At 43.9% G+C, this 22,658-nt stretch overlaps 1 protein-coding gene across 1 annotated transcript in view; it reads left to right on the top strand.

The window, feature by feature from the left end:
• The window catches only part of Ppp2r2b (protein phosphatase 2 regulatory subunit Bbeta), a 382,372-nt gene that overhangs the window by 283,851 nt on the left and 75,863 nt on the right, over window positions 1-22,658 (top strand). The window contains exons 3-5 of the mRNA XM_038330949.1: window positions 10,996-11,093; window positions 14,054-14,219; window positions 21,554-21,666. Coding sequence (XP_038186877.1) covers window positions 10,996-11,093; window positions 14,054-14,219; window positions 21,554-21,666 — 377 coding nt within the window. The remainder of the gene's footprint in view (window positions 1-10,995; window positions 11,094-14,053; window positions 14,220-21,553; window positions 21,667-22,658) is intronic.

Raw genomic sequence — 22,658 nt, 5'->3', positions numbered from 1 at the left:
GCCATCTGCTGGCATTTGTACCGTAACCCAAATTAAGTGAGTCCTTTTCAATAAGAGAATGCCCACTAGGTTAGCGAAGTTTTAAGTGGAAACCGATCTTGCTTTATTTCTAAAAGATGCTAATTCTGAAATCCTGGGGAAATAAAATACAGTAAGAGCTAGTCAGTCAAAAGCATGGCTCTCTAGAGGGGGTGAAGGATTAAACATGGCTCAAAAATCAAGTGTGTGAAAAAGATGGCATTAGGCTGAGCCCAGTCAACATACCCTGCCACCCTAATAAGTAACACCCACAGCTCTGGGTACATGCACGCATACACACACCTATATATACATACACATATACATATATACATACATATGCATATTGTGAATAAGAAAGTAGTTTTTTTGAGGACCTTGAGTAAAAGTGTCTAGCACTAAGCCTGACAACCTGAGTTTGATCCTTGTGGCCCATGTAGTGGAAAGAGAGAACCAACTCCAGCAAGCTGCCCTCTGACCTCCACGCATGTGCCACACATGCATGCCCACACCCATACACACCAGCACATGTATGAGTGCAAAAAATACAAAATACATAAATATGTAATTTGGGGGAGGACTATAGTTGGGCTCAAATCTCAACTCCCCTATTATCTTCCAAACTGGACCAAGTAACTTGACACACACACACCCATCTAAGGTCAAAGAATTAAAGTGCTAATTAAAAAACATAACGTAAAACCCAAACCACAGCCTCTGGCCAGAGAAGACATAGACATGGGATGAGGATGGAAACAGACCTGGGAGAAGAGGTACACACAGGCTGTCTAGTGCTGTGCCTGAGATATAGTCAAGCCATTCAGGAGGTGACATTTTTCAGAGAGCAACTCGGCCTTTCTAATCTGCAATGGTGGTGTCTCCCTAAGACTGAAAGCGCTTGGAGCTACGTCACCAGCTCATTCATTTCAGCTGAGTCTTCTTCTTGACAATCGTCATCCCTTCCCTGTAGTCACTGCACAGTAAGGAATGTGCAGCCACAGTTTCCATTGAAGACAGACTTCCTGGAAGACACACACACGCATGGCCTGGACTGTTCTTGGTACCAGCACGCTGGTCTGGCCATCGGCAAGTGTCTATAAATCGAGGAGGAGAGTGCAGGGGTTCCCTCCCCATCTGACAGACTTGTTTCCGTGAGCTGGGGAAGCTGCTCAGCAAAGGCCATGAGTGGGTCAGACTGCCCATGTGGAAGTGCTCTTTGTTTTTGGGGGGAGGCTAATTGCACATCACTTCAAAGTGTGCACAGGTAAGCAACCATCGGATTGGTCTGCAAATTAGTAGCTAGAAGAATAGAGCCCTCTCTATGCCTGGCTTCAAAAGAAAATGAAGGTGGTGAGAGGAGGGAAAGGGGTAAGAAACAAAAGAGGAACAAGGGGGATTTGATGTCCTCACAGCTGCCACAAGGAACTCTAAGACGCCCAAGTATGGGAGAGACTCTCTGGTCACCTTTCACTTTGAGCTGAAGTGTAGGAAAATATCTAGGTTGTAAAATAGACCCTTTCAATAACTTTCATATGCGGAGTTTGTTGGTTAAGTACAGAGTTAAGTGTCTTGAGAGACATGTTAAATCTTATGTGTCAATGAAGATAGAAAAGCAAGAAGCATGTACTACAGTGTCTTTCCCTTGTGAATAGTCACTGAAGGTTGGAGCCCGCCCGTGATGAGATTGTCACTATTCATTCTGTCTTCCTGTTTACCCTGTGTATCCAGTCTTGTTTTTAAGGTTGGGAAAGGTTATCTGAAGTAGACTCATACCTTATCATAGTCTTCAAAACACCTCAACTTCTGGTCAGAAAGAGAGACAGCAAAAATTCAGGTGATTTATCAAGATGCTGATGACACACTCGATTCTAATATTTAATATTGAAAGAACCACCTCGCCATAATAGCATATGAATTAGCAGCCTCGGCACCTTTATGTTGTCATAGAAACCATGTTTTAGGGAGGAGACTCCAACTCGTTTCTTACTGTTCTCATCCATTTGTTTAGGACCATATAGAATTTAAGGAGGACTGTACTGGACCTAATGGTCAATTGCTTTTTCTGCACACAATAGAAATCTCTTGAATGGAGGGATGTGGAGAGATGTGTCACTTCAAGCTGCAACAGTGACTTGTCGTTGCTTTTTATGTGAAAACTGGATTCATAGTCTGTGGTCCAAAATCCTCTATCACTATCTTTGAGCAACCTCTCCTCCTACAGTTTGTGTGTATGTGCATGTCTCTGTGTGTGTGTGTCTGTCTGTCTGTCTCTGTGTGTCTGCCTGTGTGTCTGTATTGTGTAACTGTGTCTGTGTATGTCTGTCTGTGTGTGTATGTGTGTATCTGTATCTGTGTCTGTGTATGTCTGTCTGTGTGTGTATGTGTGTATCTGTATCTGTGTCTGTGTATGTCTGTGTGTGTATCTGTGTGTCTGTCTGTGTGTCTGTATGTGTGTGCATCTGTGTGTAAGTCTCTGTGTATATATCCGTGTGTGTGTCTGTGTGTATGTCTCTGTCTGTGTGTGTCTGTGTGTGTGTATGTCTGTGTCTGTATGTCTGTGTCTTTGTGTGTGTGTGTCTCTGTGTGTGTGTGTCTGTGTGTGTGTATGTCTGTGTCTGTGTGTGTCTGTATGTCTGTGTCTTTGTGTGTGTGTGTCTGTGTGTGTGTCTGTGTGTGTCTCTATGTCTGTGTGTGTGTGTCTGTGTGTGTGTCTCTGTGTGTGTGTCTATGTCTGTGTGTATGTCTCTGTGTGTGTGTGTCTGTGTGTGTGTCTATGTCTGTGTGTATGTGTCTGTGTGTGTGTGTGTGTGTGTGTGTGTCCCCGGGTGGGGAAGACAGAAGTGAGGAAACTGGAGGTTTCCCTCAGTCACTCTTTGCCTTCCGTTTTGAGTCAGGGGCTCTCACTATACCTGGAGCTCACCTATTGGCTAGAATGGCTAGACAGCAAGCTCTGGAGATCCACCTGCCTCTGCTTCCAACCCCCACCCTGGCACTGAGGTGGCAGGCGATTTTACAGGCGTGCTGGGGATCCAAACTAAGGACCTCATGTTTGTGTGGCAAACACTTTACCAAACAGGCCATCTCCACAGCCTCTCTTTCCTGTGTCTCCACCTACTGCGCCTTCTCAGTCCTCTATACTGAATCCACTCACGCTCAAGGACCACTTGTGTTTGGGGGGAAATTTTAGTATACTCTACTCATAGTTCCATAACACCTAAATAACTCATTAAATAGCATCCTTTCATGTCATGACCATAGGCTCAGAACTCACTGCCTGTTCTGTCATCTTCTCCCTATCTTCTCTCAAAGAGCACACTGTCTTGGGCCTTTTCTTCCCTATTTCCCCCACTTGTGGCTCAAGGGACCCTGTTCTTCACTGATCTGTCTACCTGGTTCTATAGTCATCACTCATTGTTCTAACTACGTGCTCCGTTGGCTCAACATTCCTTAGAATTCTTTGTGCACCAACCAGTGTTTCTCTGTTACTCTGCTCAGACATTTTTTCTCAGTGTGATGGTCTGCTTTGGTGTTGACTCTTCCTTGGCAATCCACGAAAGAACAAAGCATTGAGGGGCATCTGTCCTGTACTGAGACGTCCATCAAGGCAGTGAAGGTTCCTTGTGGAGTTTATAATTTGGTGCATGAGAGCGGCGTTCAAATGATCCTAATACCATTGTAATAAGTGCTAATGACAAGAGATGATAACTTATGAGGGGGAAGTAAGGGGAGCAATGAGGCTGCAAATTAAAGGGAACTGGCCTGGCCTTGGGAGAAGTCACACAGAGCTTCCCTGGCAGAGCGATACTTGAGCCAACTCTCAAATAGGGCCGTTTCAGCTCCCATGGAATGGACATCTTGCCTTACTGACTTCAGAGCATCTGGTACAGCAGAATTCCTGACTAAAGATGTGCCTAGCAAATGCCATAATAAGTGCATTTTGGTGGCACAGTGCCTGGCTTGGAGCTACCTACCATCCTTTGTCCTTTTGGACCAGAAGCCCGAGCAACAACCAGGGTCAGCTACAGATGCCCCACATTGCTCAGATAATAGATCTGAAAGATTGGCAGGGTTTGCATCACCTGAGTAGATAATGACTCCTCTGTGTTTTGGAAGAGTGGGTGACAGATGGAAGACACCTTGACAGCAGATTCCACTGTTCCCCACACAGGCTCTCAGGCAAGTCCAGACGGCTATCACTTTCCCACTGTGTCTTCCTACACTGAGAGACTTGTCATTGGGAAGACACCTGTACCCCGTGGGGAAGTGGCGTTCCATCTGTAGGGAAGCTGCCTCTTCCATCAGCCCACATGTGCCACATGTGTGTTGCCTCGCGACAGTTCATGCTGGAGAGCTGGCCATCCCGGGGAAGCCGTGTGCCTTTTAATGGGAGCAGCATGGTGCTGATGACTCACCTGCCTCCTCCCATCTGGACCTTCACAGCTCAGCAAGCATGGAGAGTCTGGCTGCAGACGAGCAGAGAGAGCACAACTCCCGAACAGGGCTTGGTTGGGGCCCTTTGAAGGCAGAATTTTATAATGGCCACCATGGGTAAATTGGAGTGGGCATTCTCTCACAGTACCCTGCTTTCATATTTGCACAGCTGAAAAATATTACACCATCTCCACAGCAGGGGAAAGAGGAAACAAATCATGCCGTATTCTAATTAACCAAGCAGAAAGGAAAGAGAGTGAAATGAATGTGTGCACATGAGAGACCGGGGAAGGGACGTTGGGAGCAGGGAGCCATGTTTTTTTCGGTTCAGTCTGCGTTAGTAATCCGGTCCTGTGCTGAGAACTATGAGGAAGACCCAGGCAGAACAGTACGCTTAGTGACATACTTCTAGGGATAAGGTATAGTAAAGTCCAAGGTTTAAACTTCAGCTCCACAAGAAGAAACAAACAAGAATACTTTAAAATTCAAATAGCAGGGAAGTCATTCTAATAGCGACTGAAGCCATAGCGTCAAGTGTTTTTGCAAGCTCAAACATAGCTGACCTGAGGAAGGTCTTAGCTCCTCACTTGTCATTAAAAATATTGTCCCGTTTCTCCAGCTGTCACATGCAGTCTCTTAGCCTCTTAAAGTCCTCCTGTTGCCCCATATCACATGATCTGTGCCACCTACATATCATGAACATATATAATCACAAGAAGACCTAACACATATCATAAGAACACATAGATAAAGCACAAGAATCAAACTCTTCCCCCAGGGAGCTGGAGAGATGGTTTAACAGCTAAGAGTGTGGACTACTCTTGAAAAAGACCAAAGCTGAGCTCCAAGCACACGTGCTGGACAACTCCCAACCACCTCTAATTCTAGCTCCAAGGGAATTGGACGCCTCTGGCTTCTGCAGGCACCTGAACTCACATGCACATACCCACATACAGATGCGCGCACACACACATGATTACAAATAATAAAAATGAATTTAGAAAAATAAACTTCCCTTAGAATCTTCAGTCCTACCCTCTTTATCACCTGAGTGACCTCTTGGTCACCTGAGTACAAACGAGAAGGAGCAATATCCAGACTTTTCAGCTCTGTAGTTGGGCCATAGAAGTGGGTAAGGAAGAAGCACTGAGTAGACACAACCCAACAAGAATTCCTCCATTGCATACTGTCTGACATTACTGTATTCGGCGGGCAAGAGCAGACTGTCAGTTATACTGCCAACTACAATACGGTACATATCGTTAACTGAGGACACGATTGTGATATGATCCTTAGGAGTGGCACTACTGGGTACTCCTGCTTATACTTGTCTGTGAGAGGAAGACCAGCATCGGGTTGAAGTTCAAACCAGTGAGGACACAATTCATGATGCCCCATTAAAGAAGAAGAATTCCATTTCCCCAGACACTGTTCACATAACAAGGGTCAAGTCTGGGTTAGGCAGGAAGTGTAGAGCAGACAAGAATGGAGCGTGTATCTTGCCTCTTGTTGGACCACAACACACTATTTCAGTTACGAAAGCTTTCCCAAGAAAACCTGACCTGAAAACATGGGTGTTGGCTTAAAACTGAGACCCAAGACTGAGAAAGGAGACCACAGTCTCACAGAGACAGAAGTAACTGATTCCCCCGTCAAGTCCCAAAGCTCCCCGTTTGCTTAATGATTCATAAGGCCATGGCCAGTCTGACTAGAGATTCCTATGAGGAATAGCATGGGTGCACATGTCCATTCTCCTGATGCCCCCATGATCAATGAGTCAAGACACCTCGCCTTGAGTGATGCTCCCACTTTTTACTATAGAAACCTAGCAACTGCTACCATTTCGCTACTGTGGTATGCTGTGAGGTGAATTTAACATCCTTGTCTGAAGCAAAGATACAAAAACAGCCAAGAGTGGACTTGATCATCAGGAGGAAAGCCCAGGCTTTGAGTGGGCGGGGCCAAATGGTCAATACAGTAGAGCAGATGGCTCCCTATCCTTGGAACGTGTTTTAGATGAAAGATAAGGCTTGACCTCATTACCCGTTCATTTCTATCACCATGATTGATGTTAGAGGCAGTAACAGCGACCTGGACAGTACAATGGCTCCACCAGTGGACCCTGGGCCTCTGAGTATAAGTCACATTGTCCTTTTGATCAAAATGCCACCCCAGTCCATATGTCACCCAGCTACACACACATCTCTTTTTGACCGGGTACTCTGTTCTGACTCCAGCCTGGTGAGACACTGTGGGAGACAAGGCCATAATTTCAGGGCTCCCTCTGTTCCCCCTCAGCCTCCCATCTTGTGAATACAACTGCCGAGTCAATATCCATTGTTCAGGTAAATGGAGACGTGATGTAGAAAATTACTAGTGTGAAACTTTTGTAAGATCCCCAGATTGATTTTTTTAAAAGAAAAAAGTCAGTCTTCGCAGCGCCAATTGAGCTAGAAACAGGGTTAGCAGGCCACCGTGTTGTGGAAATTAAATCAGCACGAGTAGGTGGGGAGCACGGCCAGTCTCATACCACACGGGGTTTCCTTTAGAAAACCCTTTAACCACATTTGACCCCAGGCACTGTTTGGGGCTTTTGTTTCTCAGCCAGTGTGTGCTTTATCACCACCCATATAAAAATAAAGGGAAAATGCTTCAGGTTTTAATTTCATACCCTGCAGTACAATTACATTAAAATGAAATTTAGAGCAATATTGAGTTGTCCTATAAACTTATCTATGGTAAAAGTCATATGCCCTGGGAAGGATTGATTTCTGTCAATCGTGATTTGGGATGAGGTTGCCGTAGTGACGTTTGCTAGCTTACGGTTGGGCCCAGTTCCTCGTCTTTCCAGGCTCACAGAAGTCCCCCTGTCTTGAGCAGCAAAGGTTTGCTCTATGAACAGCATGTTTCAAACACAAGAAAATGGGCATCTGAAGTCCTGGTATTTGGAAATTGGAATGTGAAGGTGATTCATGAGTTTTCTATCAATTATTAAGCAGTCATAGACAGAGATAAGTAGAGATGGATGGGACAGTAAAGTCTTCCAGCTCTACCTAGCTGCTTAGCAGTGATAAATGAGTCAGGAAGCAGGAAAGTTCAAAACAGGTATCAACTGATCTGCAGCAGCCTCCTATCCCGACCAGGTTGGCTGGTAGGATTCTAACAAATCAAAAGTCTTTGAAAGAGGATAGAGGGATTGCATGCTCCAGCCATTCAAGTCATTCTTTCTCTTGCAAGCTTCTCAAGGAAGGCAGAGCCCTGAACAATGGGGACAACTACAAAATAAATGAGAAACATTTTATGGTCTAGGGCAATACCTTATATTTCATTATGGAGGGTTCTGGTGGTGCTGGCTGGGGTCATATGATTTGAACTTGAATCCTGCCCTGTTTTCAGTGACTTAGATTTTAAAGAAAGACATTTCAGAGTCTGTGTAGAGCCATGTATTAACAAGTAGCTTTTGCTTTGCTGAGAGTGGCCTTTAGTTGACAGATGAGCCAGGGCTCATGTTTGAATTTAACTATGTTGATACCTAACCTCACCCAAAGGAAAGAACTCACCCTTAGCTCTCAGTGGAGAGGCTGCATAGCCCACAGTCCAGAGTTCTCTGTGTGTCAATATTGCTGCCCAAGACAAGGGCATGAGCTGCACAGAAGCAGAACATTAAAACTCAGCCCCAGTGAGCCAGACATGACGGCACACACTGGTAACCATGACACTCCAGAGACTGGGGCAGAAAGATCAGGAGTTTGAGGCCAGTCTTTAGGCCATTTGGCGAGTTCAAAGTGAGCCTGACCGGCATATTGAGGCCTATCTCAGACAGCGCGAAACAAAACAAAGATGATGTGAAGTTGACACAGTTTGTTCCAAATTAGGTCTCCCTACCACCTTGTCATTACTCACATTCTCTCTCTCTCTCTCTCTCTCTCTCTCTCTCTCTCTCTCTCTCTCTTCTCTCGTCATCTCCTCTCTCCCTTCGCTTCTCAGTCTCGCTCTCTCGGTCTCATCTCTCTCTCTCTCTCTCTCTCTCTCTCTCTCTGTTAGCGTTTGAACAGTTTGAGAGTCATGATTCATTACCTTAGGACTTGACAGAAGCTAGAAAGAGAAAAGAGACAGTTGAGCCCACCTTATGTTCTAAGCAGATCAGGAAGCTATTTCTGTCCTCACAGAAAGGCCAGAAGCAGTAGAGATGCTGGCAGCACACACTAGCACTCGGTCCGTCTCGGAGAGAGCATTCTAAGGCGACTGCAGACAGCTAACAGCTGACTTCTGTCCTCCAAGCAAAGAGTAAACTGTTAAGATACACGAGCTTTAGGGAGGACAAGTGGCCTGACGCTTCATGCAAAGTGGCCAGTTCTCCAGCCATGCTCTGCTGTGCCTTCGTTTGTGAGTACCTGATAGAGGAATTGGCCTTCCAAGCTTCTATCACGGGCTTAGCAACCACGCTGCTTATTCTGTGCTTCATTTCCTGAGAAAATGGAATTGATTTCCAGTTTAGATCAATAAGGAATGAGGTTGACTTATGTCCGTTGAAGATGGTTAAAAGCCAGAAATCATAGACACTTGACCCACAAACCACATGCAACCCATAGATGAGATTAGTGTGTGAAGGGGATATGCCTGTATGAGCATGGTATTTGTATAGATGTGCAGATACATACCCCCACGCATCAGAGGTTGTCATCTGACATTTTCCTCTATCTCTCTATATATTTTAATATATATTAAAATTATTGACAGTTTCATATATATATGTGTAATGTATTTTGATCATACATACCCTCTTATTACCCTCTCTTATCCCCTCCCACTCATACTGAACCCCTCTCTTTCTGAGATGAGTCTCTCACTGAACCTGGGGCTCACCAATAGGCTAGACTAGCTGGCCAGCGAGGTCCCAGGTTCTCCATCTCTACCACCCAGCGCTGGAATGGGAGATGGGAGTGCCATACTATCCTTCTGTGTGAGCTCTGAGAACCCAAATTTAGGTCCTTAGGCTTACACAATAGGTACTTTACCTGCCGAGCCTCCCCCTCAGCCTGCAGACAAGATTTCCTTTACTAGCCCTGAATTTGGTGGCGCACCCCCAAACCCCGGATCTCAGGAAGAGGAAGCAGGAAGCTGTCAAGTTGGAGGCTGGTCTGCAATATCTCTGACACAGGTCAAACCTAGACTACCCAGAGAGACCCTGTCTCATAACAGGAAAAAATTATTTCTACTGTCATATGTTGAAAAACAACATGTTGTCAGTATATAGAATTTAAAGTTAAAGGTATAAATGTCTGGGTGCCAGTTCCTTAAAGACTGAGGACCTCAGACAGCATGTGCCATGTCGCACCTGCTCCTTAAGAGAAACTGCTTTGTCCGTGTTCTTTGCCCTGTAGAGTTTGAACTGACTACTGGTGGGGTCAAAATAAAATGTATGACTCTCTCTACTTCTGCACAAAGGGTGAGAATTAAGAATATTTTCATATATGGAAAAGACACTGCTGTCAGGTGGGGAATTTTATGTCGTTTATCTAACTAAGGCCAGCCTACCAGGAGCATCCTAAGATGATGATGCATAAGTAAGGGATGAGACTTGAGTTCTTTGGAACTGTTGCCATGGTTTTCCACCTTGCCCTTGCCTTTGCTGTCATAGGTTCAAGCTGCAGCCAGTCCCCCAGTCAGAGGCTTAATCACAATCCTTTGCCTCTTTTGTTCTTTTTCCTACCCCTTCTCTTTGAGGCTCTTTCCTCCTTATCTCTAAGCTCATTTGTTCTCTCCAATTGCTGACGTCATGTGGGGGAAAGATAGTGGGGAAATGAACCCCAGACATTGTTTCAAAAACTAGCCCTAATAAATCCAGTCGTGGGTGATTCACCTGTCTTTGCGCCACCGGGGTGACCCACATTCAAGCGGATGTTCCTTCTCCAGTTATGGATGCTCTGAGTCCCTAGCACCTGCCCCTTTCTCTGACCTTGTGACACTGCCTCTCCAGTACCCTGTCCTGGAAAAAGGGAGTGATCACCAGGCAAGGTTCCGGGCTTAGGCAAGAGGGGGAGCCTGGGTGAAGTCGGAGCGTTAATGAGATATCCCAGCGACCCCTGTGCTCTCTGTGCTTGGCATCAGCACTGACATTCTGAGGCTGCTTACCTCGGTGATCAGAACCAGCGCCGACCACCCCGCTGACACCTGCGTGGGGTCTTCCTAGAGTAGAATAGGGGCCCGTGGACAGTGAAAGTTAGCAAAGAAAAGCTGCCATTTCCATGAGGGAAAAAAATCACCTTCTCTTCCAAAAAAAACAAAGGGTGTGAACACGCCTTGCCCCTCTGTTCGCCTCAGATGTTCCAGGAGCAGCCCAGAGTGCGGTGGGGGGCGCCTAGGAAACCCGCTTTCCCCACTGCTGCTTCAAGGGGTACTTAAAATGCAGAACATAAAACCCTGTAGATTCCACTGCACAGCCGGAGCCCTAAGCCCTTAAATGCACAGGAAAGTGTGTCTATTATCTACCCTTTCGAAGTAAGTGTGCCGTTACTCAAATTGCTTTTGTCTTCTTCTTTCCAGCTGACATTATCTCTACGGTGGAATTCAACCACACGGGAGAGTTACTAGCGACAGGGGACAAGGGGGGTCGGGTTGTAATATTTCAGCGAGAACAGGAGGTAAGTGTCAGCCAATTGGAAATTCTCATTTTCTTCCCTTTTTAAGAGGAGGCCTCCCACTGTGCCTTAATCCTCACGTGTCTGTCGCCCTTAACCTTGCCTCATCTCTTTGCTCACCAAAGTAAAACTGCCAAAAAGTCATTAGCATCCGCAGTTCTAAGTTCAAGCTCACAAAAGCACCCCTAAGAGGGCTCTCCCCGGGCAGGGCCTCCTCCTTCTGCATAGTGAGCATTGGGAAACAGCAGCTGTTCTCATCTGATCTGCACAATTCCACAGGTGCTTCTGGAGGAGCAAACTCCAGCTGTTGTCTTGGGATCTGTCCTCCGGGTGTTGAAATCCCATCTCCCTTCATTTCAGGTACTGCCAGAATACATCCGGGAGAGGAAAATAGCTTTATTTGACAACAGCTGTAAGGAGGGCATGTCGGGTCAATAAAGAGTATGATGCTCAGCCCACCAAAAGGGTGAAATCCTTCAAAAGGGCTTCTCGGCCCAACAGATGGCATGTTAGTGTGGTGCTGGGTATAGTCTATCATGCCATGTCTGGGGCTGGTTTCTTCCTGGGGCTTGGGTTCCACTAGAGATCCTCTTTTTCCCACGTGAGTTGAGGATGCTCCCCCTCCCAGGCCTGTGTCTGTTTTCTCAGAATGGCCCAATTTGGTTTCCTTGCCCTCTACTGGCACACTCTAGTCCTGCCAGCAGGGTAGTGTGTGTTTTAGCCACTCTCCCATCTGCCACTGTCTTCCTCCGAGATTCCCTGGGCACTGGGGAGGTGCGGGGGAGGCCCGGTGTTAAGAGGAGGACTCCACAAGAGACTTCCCTAGCAATTTAATGCCCGTCTTGTGCCTCCAAGCCATTTGCATTACACCTCCCCCTCCAAAGAGGAAAGCCTCATTTAGGGGTGATATATTTGGTAATTGCACGTTATTTGCAATTAATTTCTATAAGGGCTTCATAATCCCTCGGGGTTCTGTGTAAATTCAAGTACTCAGCATTAAATCAGGCACCCAGCCTATTACGTTGGCCCCAGAAACATGAAAATGTAGTTGGCAAGTAAGAACTAAATCGCTCTTCGTGACCTGGAATTTTTCCTGCTTTTTCCAGAGCTGTCTGGTGCTAATTGGTCTGGCACATGCTATACACACTTGACAGTCTGATTTGGATGGTAGCAAATCAACCCTCTTAGAAATTTTTTGTTAAGGTGGACCAGTCCTCTGTGAGTTAGCAGGAGAGCGTCAAGGGTGTCAGCATCTGAAGTCCTTTGAAAACTGATTTTCAAATCTCCAATTTAAAAAAAAAAATCCAATTAGGTTCACAGCTATGATTAAGGGGAACTGGAAGAGCTATTTAGCATAAATTACCCAAGGCTGCATGTCGCCAGTAATATTCCATCCCACATTTCCTGCTAACTATTTATAGGTTTCACCTATTCTCATTTACTGGGAAATTTGGGAAGCCTGACTCATTAGGAGAATGATGGGTGGGGGGGTGGGGGGCAACACCTTCCAAAGCAGTGTGAGTGGGTTCACCGGAACACAGACGTCAGCGAGGATGAGATCATGGAGTTCAGTGTTCGGCTTCCGCAGAGTTTGGGGCACAGACACATACATGGCTTGTCTAACAAAAGCCATGTGGTATCATTTGAGGCCAGTGACTCTTTAATAATAGTGTATCACTCCCTCCAAAGCTGCTCCAAAGGACCTCAGTCCTCAGTATCTGCACACTGCTGGGCTCAGCAGAAGTACCCACTTCTAGGCAAGCTGAGACACGCCTCCGCGTGTCCTGTTTCCTTTTAGGGTCATATATTTTAAACGAACCCTTTTCTTTAAAAATCAAACTTCGATTTAAAATATGTTTAATGAAACCCAAATTTTAATTTTTGAACAGATTTTTCAAAGCCAAATCTCAAGACTTTGGGTGGTACGGTTCTAAAATACCTGCCATCCATCTTCCCTATTGTCTCTTTCTCTCTGTCTCTTCAAGAGGCTTTTTCCTCCTCTTCACCTTTTTCTGTGACTTCAGGCCCTTGGCTTTGTGCTCCTGTGTCTCATCATTTATTTAGTTCCTGCTGTTTGCACTTTGCATAATTGGTGCTAGGGGAAAGACGAGGTAAAGCCCATCCTCCTCCTGATGCAGATGGCACTCATGTGCAGATGGCCCTTTCATCCTGACACTGGATCAAAGTGGAGGTGGGAGGAACCCATGTCCAAATCCTCTCCACAATTGCTGTGTGACCTTGGAAGAGTCACTTACAGCTCTGAGGGTCCCTCTCTCGGGTTTGCCTATGTCTCAGAGATCCCATGACCATTGAAAGTTGCCACAGCTCTGCACCTTTCATAGGGATTGTTATAAGTATGTGTGAGCATCAGCATTTCTTGAAATTCAGATTCGAATATTAGATCTTCTATTTATATTGATTGCAAAGTCTTATCCTATTTTAACTTGTTTCCTTTTCTTTTCTTTTGTTGTTTGATTGATTGATTGATTGATTTTTGACAGGGTTTCTTTGTGTAACATCCCTGGCTGTTCTGGAACTCTCTTTGTAGACCAGGCTGGCCTCAAATTCAGAGATCTACCTGCCTCTGCCTCCCAAGTGCTGGTATTAAAGTTGTGCACCATCACACCTGGCACCTTCTGTTTCTATGTATATGTTATGATATACACTTTGTGTTAATATAGTTTAAAGATATCATTTATAAAAGTGTGTATGTGTGTGGGGTGTGTGTGTATGTGTGTGTGTAGTGTATGTGTGTGTGTATGTTTCTGTTATTAGCCAACAGAGTGTATGCTTTGGGGACCAGTACACTAAAGCTAAATCTATGACTGCCATGATCTTAGCCTCCCCACGCTGTGATGTAGTCTGCCAGCCCACCCCTAACCACTTTGCTCAGATGGAAAAAAGAGTTGGCACTTGCTTTAAATGGTCTTAATTTTCTATGTGTGTGTTCTACCGTCCTACAGAGTAAAAACCAGGTTCACCGTAGGGGTGAATACAATGTTTACAGCACATTCCAGAGCCATGAACCCGAGTTCGATTACCTGAAGAGTTTAGAGATAGAAGAAAAAATCAATAAGATAAGATGGCTCCCTCAGCAGAACGCAGCTTACTTTCTTCTGTCTACCAACGGTATGTGGAAGTGATTTCTCTTTTTTCATGTTTGATATTTTCAGACACAATCAACCAGACCTGTAAGACTCTCTTAGCCTCAATGTTCCTCCGTCCCTTGAGGGCTTGTGAAAAACTTAGAAACCCTGTTTGCAAGATGTTTAGCAAAATTCATGGCGCACGCAGAGTTGAACTCACTAAATAGTAGCTATTCTTTTTATAAATATCCAATTTATGACCCAATTTTTGTGGAACCCGTTATCTGCAGTTTCCTAATGGAGATTGCTTGCAGGTGTTTGAGGGGGTGTGACTTCCTGTCTTAAGATTCATCGCATGTTATTCTGGGAATGCATTTCAGGAAACTCGACACGCCGTCGGCATTTTGAAAAATAGTTATTAATCCCTGAATATATTTTAGGGTCTGCAAAACAGATGTCTGTGTATCTGAGAAAATCAAGTTCTGGACCGGGAGCACAAGATCAGAGGAACTAGGGATGCTCCCTAAAACTGATCAAGAAAAAGTCTCTTTATCTGCCTTCAAACTCTCCATGTTCTATAGGTGCAGGGAGATTTAATACCAATAGAGAAGAAAGGATGCTGGCAGGTGAATGAAGCCAGGTGACATATTCACTCCAGGAGTGAAGTTGACTGCATTCAGGATTTTAACCCCTTTCTTGGGGGTTAAAAAAATTCCAAAACCAGTTTGAAATTCAGTCACTACTGAAGAATGCTAACGGGAAAGGGTAACACGAGGATTAAGAGAGAATTACAGACCGCTGCCCAAGCAAAGAGGTCGAAGAATGACTCATTTCATCATGCGAGCGAGTCTGTGATGAATACATGCTTATATGTCTCAAGAGTCTCACATCAAGTATAGAAAAATGCAGGCAATGTCTAGGACACAACCAAGCATATGTTCTTGTTAAAGACGAGAAAGACACACAGCCATGGGCTTCCTGTTACTAAGCCTTGACTGTTCACTGTGGGTCCCTTGTAAATTTGTCCCTTTTTATCATTTTTAATTTTGAAAGTGCATGCAGTGAGTCATAGGTCAATCTTATAGAAAAAAAGGAGAGGGAGAATGTAAAGCAGATGATCCTCCAATCTCTCAAATATAAAGCCAGGGTACAGATCTGAAATGTGACCACTTTTGATTAGCTGTTTGGGAGTGATTCAAGCGTGCCTCAGGATGATCAGGTGTCTATGTCTCTGGTTTTCTGTTTTGTTTTGTTTTAAGATTCCAGTTAATTTCATTCCTTCTCGTAACTGCTTTTATAGTTCTGTTTATTCTTTGCAACCCTGATCTCTTGGAGGCCAAATCACCTCATGTTATTCCCAATTATTCTCTTGTGATTTTTTTTCTTTTCTGTTCAAGTCTCACTCAGAGACTCTGTTGTCACACATTACTGTGAAAGAGACTTATGGTGGGTTTTCATGTAATTCGGTATCGGAGAAGTGTCTGATTTGTCTTCCATAGCTAGGTTACATTATAGTATGAAATTTATCCTATTGATTATTGTAATAAAATCCAAAGGCTTATTAACTACTTTGTAGGGGGGGATGGGAAAGAAAGTGAAATTCAATGAAGATTAATTATATAGCATAATGTTCTGTTAATTGAGTTTTTAAATAGTTTTTTGATTAACAAGGATATTATCTTCCCATTTGGGATGCTATTTCAAATGCCAATTGCATCTCAAAATGACTCTTCTAAGAAATATTCCCATGTTCATATGCAGTTTTCTTTTCTATACTAATATTAAGGTTGAAAATCTTCCCCTAAGCCAAATAGGTTAACATTCAAAAATTAATGGAAGACAATGGGAATTACTATATAAAAGAGAAAATGAAGATAAATGATAAGGTTGTGTTTAAAGCTGCCACAAGTGATGATAAACTACTCAGAGAACAAGGCAAGAGAAAGGAAAAGCCATTTCTCATATTAACAGCTGCATGCTTCTTGGAGTTCTTTCCCCCCCCCCCCCACAAAGCTTCAAGATTCTGAGTCAAATGAAAATGCTGTGATAATATAGGCAAGTATGACCCCAGGCAGCACAACCTTGGGGAACTGGATTGAATTCTCCATCAATTATCTTTTTGGAGGGAAAGGGTGCTTATCTCATTAGTTGAGTGTAGTTACTAATTCTACTAGACTATGTCCTTAGCGTAGTAACTTTTAAAGACAAAGCGAGCATTCCATAGTGAAACAGACCTTGAAGCGATCTGCCACACAAAGACACATCACTCTGCTTGGGTCACTTCTCCTGTCTGACTGCTTATGTCAGGCAAAGCACTACGGTGCTCACTGTGAAAATTAAACAAATACCCAGACACAAAGCAAAGACAATGTGTGTTCAGGTACAGGGAGAGCTACTATTCATGTCTCTTATAGAAAAGAAAGAGATATAAATAATGGGCTATTAACAGAAAGATGATCTCTTCTACAAGGTGTTTTTGAAGCAGGTTGTTAAATTTAATAATACAGCAGCAAGAATATTTTCCTAACTGATATTTTATTAAAATACTGTATAATTTTTAATGACTATATATTACTTCCTTGTATGGTCTGATTCTTCTGTTGTGTTAATGACTTCATATTATTTCCTCATGTGATTTCAGTCTTCTGTATCGTAATAATAAGTCTCCCACTGTTAGACTTTTAGTTGTTAACAGATTCTTACTACAAATTATATATCCTAGAGAGTACTAGATTACATGTAATAGCATCTGTAAACACAGTATTGGATAGCTGTTGATATAAATATACAATTGGGTAAAATCCAGATATCACCTCTATAGTATAGGGCTTATTAGAAAGCTTAAGCCAGGAAATAGTGGAAGACTACAGAAAATGTATACAGTAATCTTAGTCCACTGCAACTGAGGGAAGTTTTTCTTTTCTAACTTTTCTGGTCATTCTCACTTTCCAATGACAATGGCATGTACCTCTTATATAAGAAAAGAAAGAAACTGATTAAATGCATAATGTTATTGTAAATACATACTATTATTGTAGTTCCTTGCCGCAAAATACTACATACAGAAAATATAGGAGTATGCACAAGAGATGGCCATGGGGAAGCACATCTTTAATTCCAGCACTAGGCAGGCTAATGAAGGAGGTCTCTGTTCCAGGACAGCCAGAGCTACACAGGGAGACCCCATCCAAAAATCAAAAACAATATATACAGAATGCTGATCATGGTTTATCCCTAACGGGAGGTCATATAGGCAACTTTTATCCCTGTGTTTGACCTGTGATTTCTATTCTTCTCTATGGCAATTAATCATTTAGAATATAAAATACAAGATAAAATGCCTTGCAAGTAACTAGATTTGGACATGCTTCAAAGTCAAGTATTTGGTGATGAAATTTACTGACTTGTGGGTTGTTCTCAGCCACAGCTGATGAGGGGCAGAAATAAGGTCCGTGTTTAACCTTCTCGCTCTAAAAAAGCAGCTTCACATGAGCAGGGTCTCAAGAGAGCTTGGGACAAGAGGGATGTGAGCACAGAGCTAGCAAGTTCTAAATTCAGCCCACAGCTTGGAAAGGGCCTCCTCCCAGCACAAGTCAGGGTGAGCACATAGATGAGAATTATAGATGAGAATTATGGATCCTGCGAGGAGCAGCCTCATCAATCATGAGAAGATAGGCTTGGGAGCCCAAATAATACCCACGTGTATGGAGACGGGTTTTCACTAAAATACCACTACCGTTGCTGAGAGCCCACAGCAGAGTACTTTTGAGATTGCTAAGAACAAGACGTGAAGGTGTGAACTACTGAGAGAGACCGTGTGCCTTTGCTGGCAAGAGTGGTCCTCCTAGAGGGGAAGACTTGGGAAGTGATAGTGTGGAGCCTGGTGAGTAGTGGAGAAATGAGACAGGACAGAAGGCCAAAGAATCCCATTAAGAGCAGTTTAGAGGGTCAGCTTTCCTCCCCCAGGAGACACAGATGTGTAGACATCCTTGTGGGACGACGCTCAAGGCAAGAACGTACCCTGTTATTCCTGTCGAGTTGTGGCCCGGCATTGCTAATTCTAATGACAGCTGCTGTTTAGGCACCATTTGGAGAAGTTAAACATGCTGATTCATTTCATCCTAAGACTCCCATTCAACCAGTGTATGAACAGAGTGCAGAGCGACAATATGGAAATATGTGATGTATGTATACTGAACTGAGATTTAAGCGGGCACTCTGCATGCCCTTATCTCCTTACGATCATTCCCCAGGACTGTTTTGTGTGTACCTTCTTACAAGGACCACAGTCGTTGGCCATGTGTCAGTTGAATGGAAAAGGAGAGAGATGGGGGAGGGGAGAGAGAGAAGGACATAACTCTTCCTAGGTATGGTGAGGGGGATTTATTGTAGATATGAGGAAGAAAACAGCCAGAAGCAGAGGCAGAGACATCTAGGAGAATCCAGCATGAATATGGCCAGACTGAGCTGGGAGGAGAGAGGAAGGGCCAAAGAGGAGTCACTGACCATGAGATGGCTAAGAAACTGGTACAGCCAAAATGGCTTGAGTTATATAGAAGCCAGAGGACCTGGGAGAAGGGAGAGCCCAGCCCAAGGGCTAGAGAATTCAGGGTAAATACAAGGTATGCTAGCCAGGAAGACCCTGTAAAAGTAAGGACAAAGAAGTGCTGGGAGAACCTGGCAGCCAGAAATCTGTTTTCTTATGCCAATAGGCACCTCAGCTGTTTGTCCTGGGTTTGAGACCTAACAGCTGTCTAAGACAGTAGTGGGAATTAAGCCCTGCAGTATCTCACACCAAATCCTGTCTAAGACACAAATACAGAGAAATCAAGTGTGTCCCTGCTTTTAAGAAGGAAAGGTGAAGACGACCACATACTGCAAATGTGTGATCTGATAAGGAAGGTGTGCAAGGCCATACGGCACACAGACAAGACTGACTTAGCCAAAACATGTCTTCTAAAAGTACAGAATTGAAATCCTGGGTGGAGCACGCTTTGCCAGTTCCCCAGGGTCCCAGATCCCCTCCGTCATTACCCTGAGCTGGCAGCACCTGGAGGCACTGGCGTTCTCGTGTTTGTTTCAGTGCTATGGAAAAGAGCAGGTGTCATCAAGGGATGCAAGGTAACAGGGCAGTCTAGACTTCAGTTTATATTCTGGAACTATCAGGAAGCAGCAAGAAGGAAAAGAGAAAGGGTGGATGGAAGAACGGAGGGAAGGAGAAGAAAAGAGAGAAGGGGAAGAGAGAGGAGGGGAGAGGAGAGGAGAGAGAAGAGGAAAGAGAAAAGGAGAGAAGAGAGTGGAAGGACTGGTGCTCAGGGCTTTGCATATGCTAGGCAACTGAGTTATACCTTCTGCCTGATAAAAATGTTTTTGTTTTAGCTCTACATCCTTTTATTTCCCTGAATATTATAAAAGTACACTCTTACAGAGAGATCCATTCACATTCAGACCAGTATATATTTGATAATGGATATTGATATGATTGAGCCTCAACGATACCCCGGGTACCTCTAAATACTAGAATTACAGTGATGGATAAGACAGATAAAACTCCAGAAATTTCTAGTGACAAATAAATAAATAAGTCACTGACCAGCTTAGCCAATTGATAGTGAAGTGTACTATACAGAAGAAAAGAAGGAGAGAGAGGAGGGAAAGTCAGAGCAAGTGGTCAAGGACAAAGAATGAAGAATGGAGAATTAGAATGCAGCCGCTTTTAATATGGGCTCTATATAAGCTACTCTGAGGCTGGAACATAAAAAAAAAATGAGTGAGTCATGTGAAAAGGTCATGGGGAGGTAATTCAATGGCAGAGAACTTTTGGAGCATCTATAGGTCCTCGGTTTAACCCTCAGTGCCAGATAGATTAGATTAGATTAGATAGATAGATAGATAGATAGATAGATAGATAGATAGATAGATAGATAGATACATACATACATACATAGATACATACATACATAGATACATACATACATAGATACATACATACATAGATACATACATACATAGATACATACATACATAGATACATACATACATAGATACATACATACATAGATACATACATAGATACATACATAGATACATACATAGATACATACATAGATACATACATACATAGATACATACATAGATACATACATAGATACATACATAGATACATACATAGATACATACATAGATACATACATAGATACATACATAGATACATACATAGATACATACATAGATACATACATAGATACATACATAGATACATACATAGATACATACATAGATACATACATAGAAAGAGAGACAGAGAGAGACAGAGAGAAAGAGACAGAGAGAGAGAGAGAGACAGAGACAGAGAGAGAGAGAGAGAGAGAGAGAGAGAGACAGAGAGAGAGAGAGAGAGAGGAGAGCGCAAAGGACTTTCCTGGCAGAAGCAGAAGGCACATTAGGTTCAAAGGCCCTGAGGCCAAAGTGTGCTTATTGTCGTAGGCATAAAAAGAAGCCACATGACTGTAGCACAGGAGTTTGGGAACAGTGTGGACAGCAATAAGAGAGGGTTGAGGAAGTCAAGAGTGCAAGGATATGAAGGGATGTTGGGGGCATGGCGAGGACCTGATGTGGGATAATGCTCTTGTACACTGTAAAGATTTGTCATTTGTATTAATTTAATAAAACACTGATAGGCCAATAGCCAGGCAGGAAATATAGGCAGAGTGACCAGACTAAGAGAATCCTGGAAAGAGCAAAGGTAGAGATGCAGTTCCCAGCCAGATGCAGAAGAAGAATGCCTTACTGAGAACAGGTACCAAGTCACATGGATAAATATAGACAAGAATTATGGATTAATTTAAGTTGTAAGAGCTAGTTAACAATAAGCCTAAGCTAACAGGCCCAACAGTTTACAATTGTTATAAGCCTTTGTGTGTTTCTCTGGGACTGAATGGCTGTAGGACCAGGAAAAACAGAAACCTCCACTGTCTAAGTATGGATGCTAAAAATAGAGATGGTTACTGCCTAGAGAGATCATGAACCTTATATTCATTTCCATGTACTAAGAGTTACACAGTGAACTCTATCTATGTGACTATTCTTATTCAACTTCAGTCAATATCTTTATCGAATGAGTCAAATTAAAATGTAAAGTGTATGTTTCACAACATGTCATTAGAGAAAGCCATTTGTCCCAATGTAGTCTGTGTTTCTGTCTTGCCTTGTGAACTTTTCCTTCAAACAGCATGGGATGTGCACAGGACAGCACTTTCGAGAGCTGACATCTATAGCCCATCTTGTCATCATTACCTTGGCCACCAGCACCCCATCTCCCATCCCCAGAGGAGACTTTCTTGTCCTGCCATCCTTACTTCTGGTTGCCTTCCACAGATAAAACTGTGAAGCTGTGGAAAGTCAGTGAGCGTGATAAGAGGCCAGAAGGCTACAACCTGAAAGATGAGGAAGGCCGGCTCCGGGATCCTGCTACCATCACAACCCTGCGGGTGAGTGGCGTGTTCCAGCCATGCCTTTTGGCAGCCTGGGTTACCAGGGGCAGCGGAATGCCCCCCTAAAGTTGGGCACGTGCTGGCCACAGCAGCAAATTACAACTATAATATGTGGTTGAAGGCACTGGGCAGAGCCCCAGCCTGCTCGAGTCTGGTGGCAGATGGAGGGATGGGAAAGGTGCCAGGCCCTAATGACTACAAATCCATGCTTCTCCTTTGTCCCTAAGGACTTGCCACATGGTCACTGCCATCCGTTGCTGTATTCTTAGCCTGTCTATTTACATTATCTAGCATGTCCTGAATACCTTCCGTAGTTGGCAGAAGGGGCACAAGGCTGCTAGGTTGGAAGGCTTGCTCAGGAGAACCCAAGTGTCCATATCTAACAGACCTAGGTTCAAACACTGCCACTTATCAGAACCTTACCCGGCTATTGTGTTTGTCAGATGTTGTTCCTGTGCTATTTTATCTGACAGAAACTATTTGAAGGACAAATTGTTTATTTTAACCCACAGTTTCGGAGATTTTTGTCCAGGGCCTACTGAGTCCATTGCTTTCAGGCTGTGCTGAGGAAGTAGTAACAGCAGTAATGGCATATGTAGAGGGGACTCACTTCATAGTGGTCAAAAAACAAAGGGACAGACAGACAGGATGGAGTCAGAGACAAGATACCCTCCAAGACATGTCCTTAGATCTCCTCTCTCCAGCCAGGCCCCCTCTTCCAATAATTCCACCAAATTATGAACCCGACAAGAGATTGACTATGGTTGAAGAGAGCCTGTTTGACTAATCACCTTTGGTGATTAGATCCTCCGCCACATGATGACCAGGCCTTCCACACGTGGGCCTTTGGGGAGACACTGGATTCAACACACAGCATTCGCCTAATGTTTTTGAATTTCGGTCCAACAAGTTTCTTTTCCATTCTCCCCCTGCAACACTGTCCAGAAGTCCAATTGTCTGTGAATTAGTAAAGGCAGAAGACCCTTCCC

This window comes from Arvicola amphibius, chromosome 5 (genome assembly GCF_903992535.2).
Source record: "Arvicola amphibius chromosome 5, mArvAmp1.2, whole genome shotgun sequence".
In the NCBI taxonomy this organism is placed as follows: Eukaryota; Metazoa; Chordata; class Mammalia; order Rodentia; family Cricetidae; genus Arvicola; species Arvicola amphibius.
Note: the sequence above shows the minus strand (reverse complement) of the source record. Positions and strands in the feature narration are given on the sequence as shown.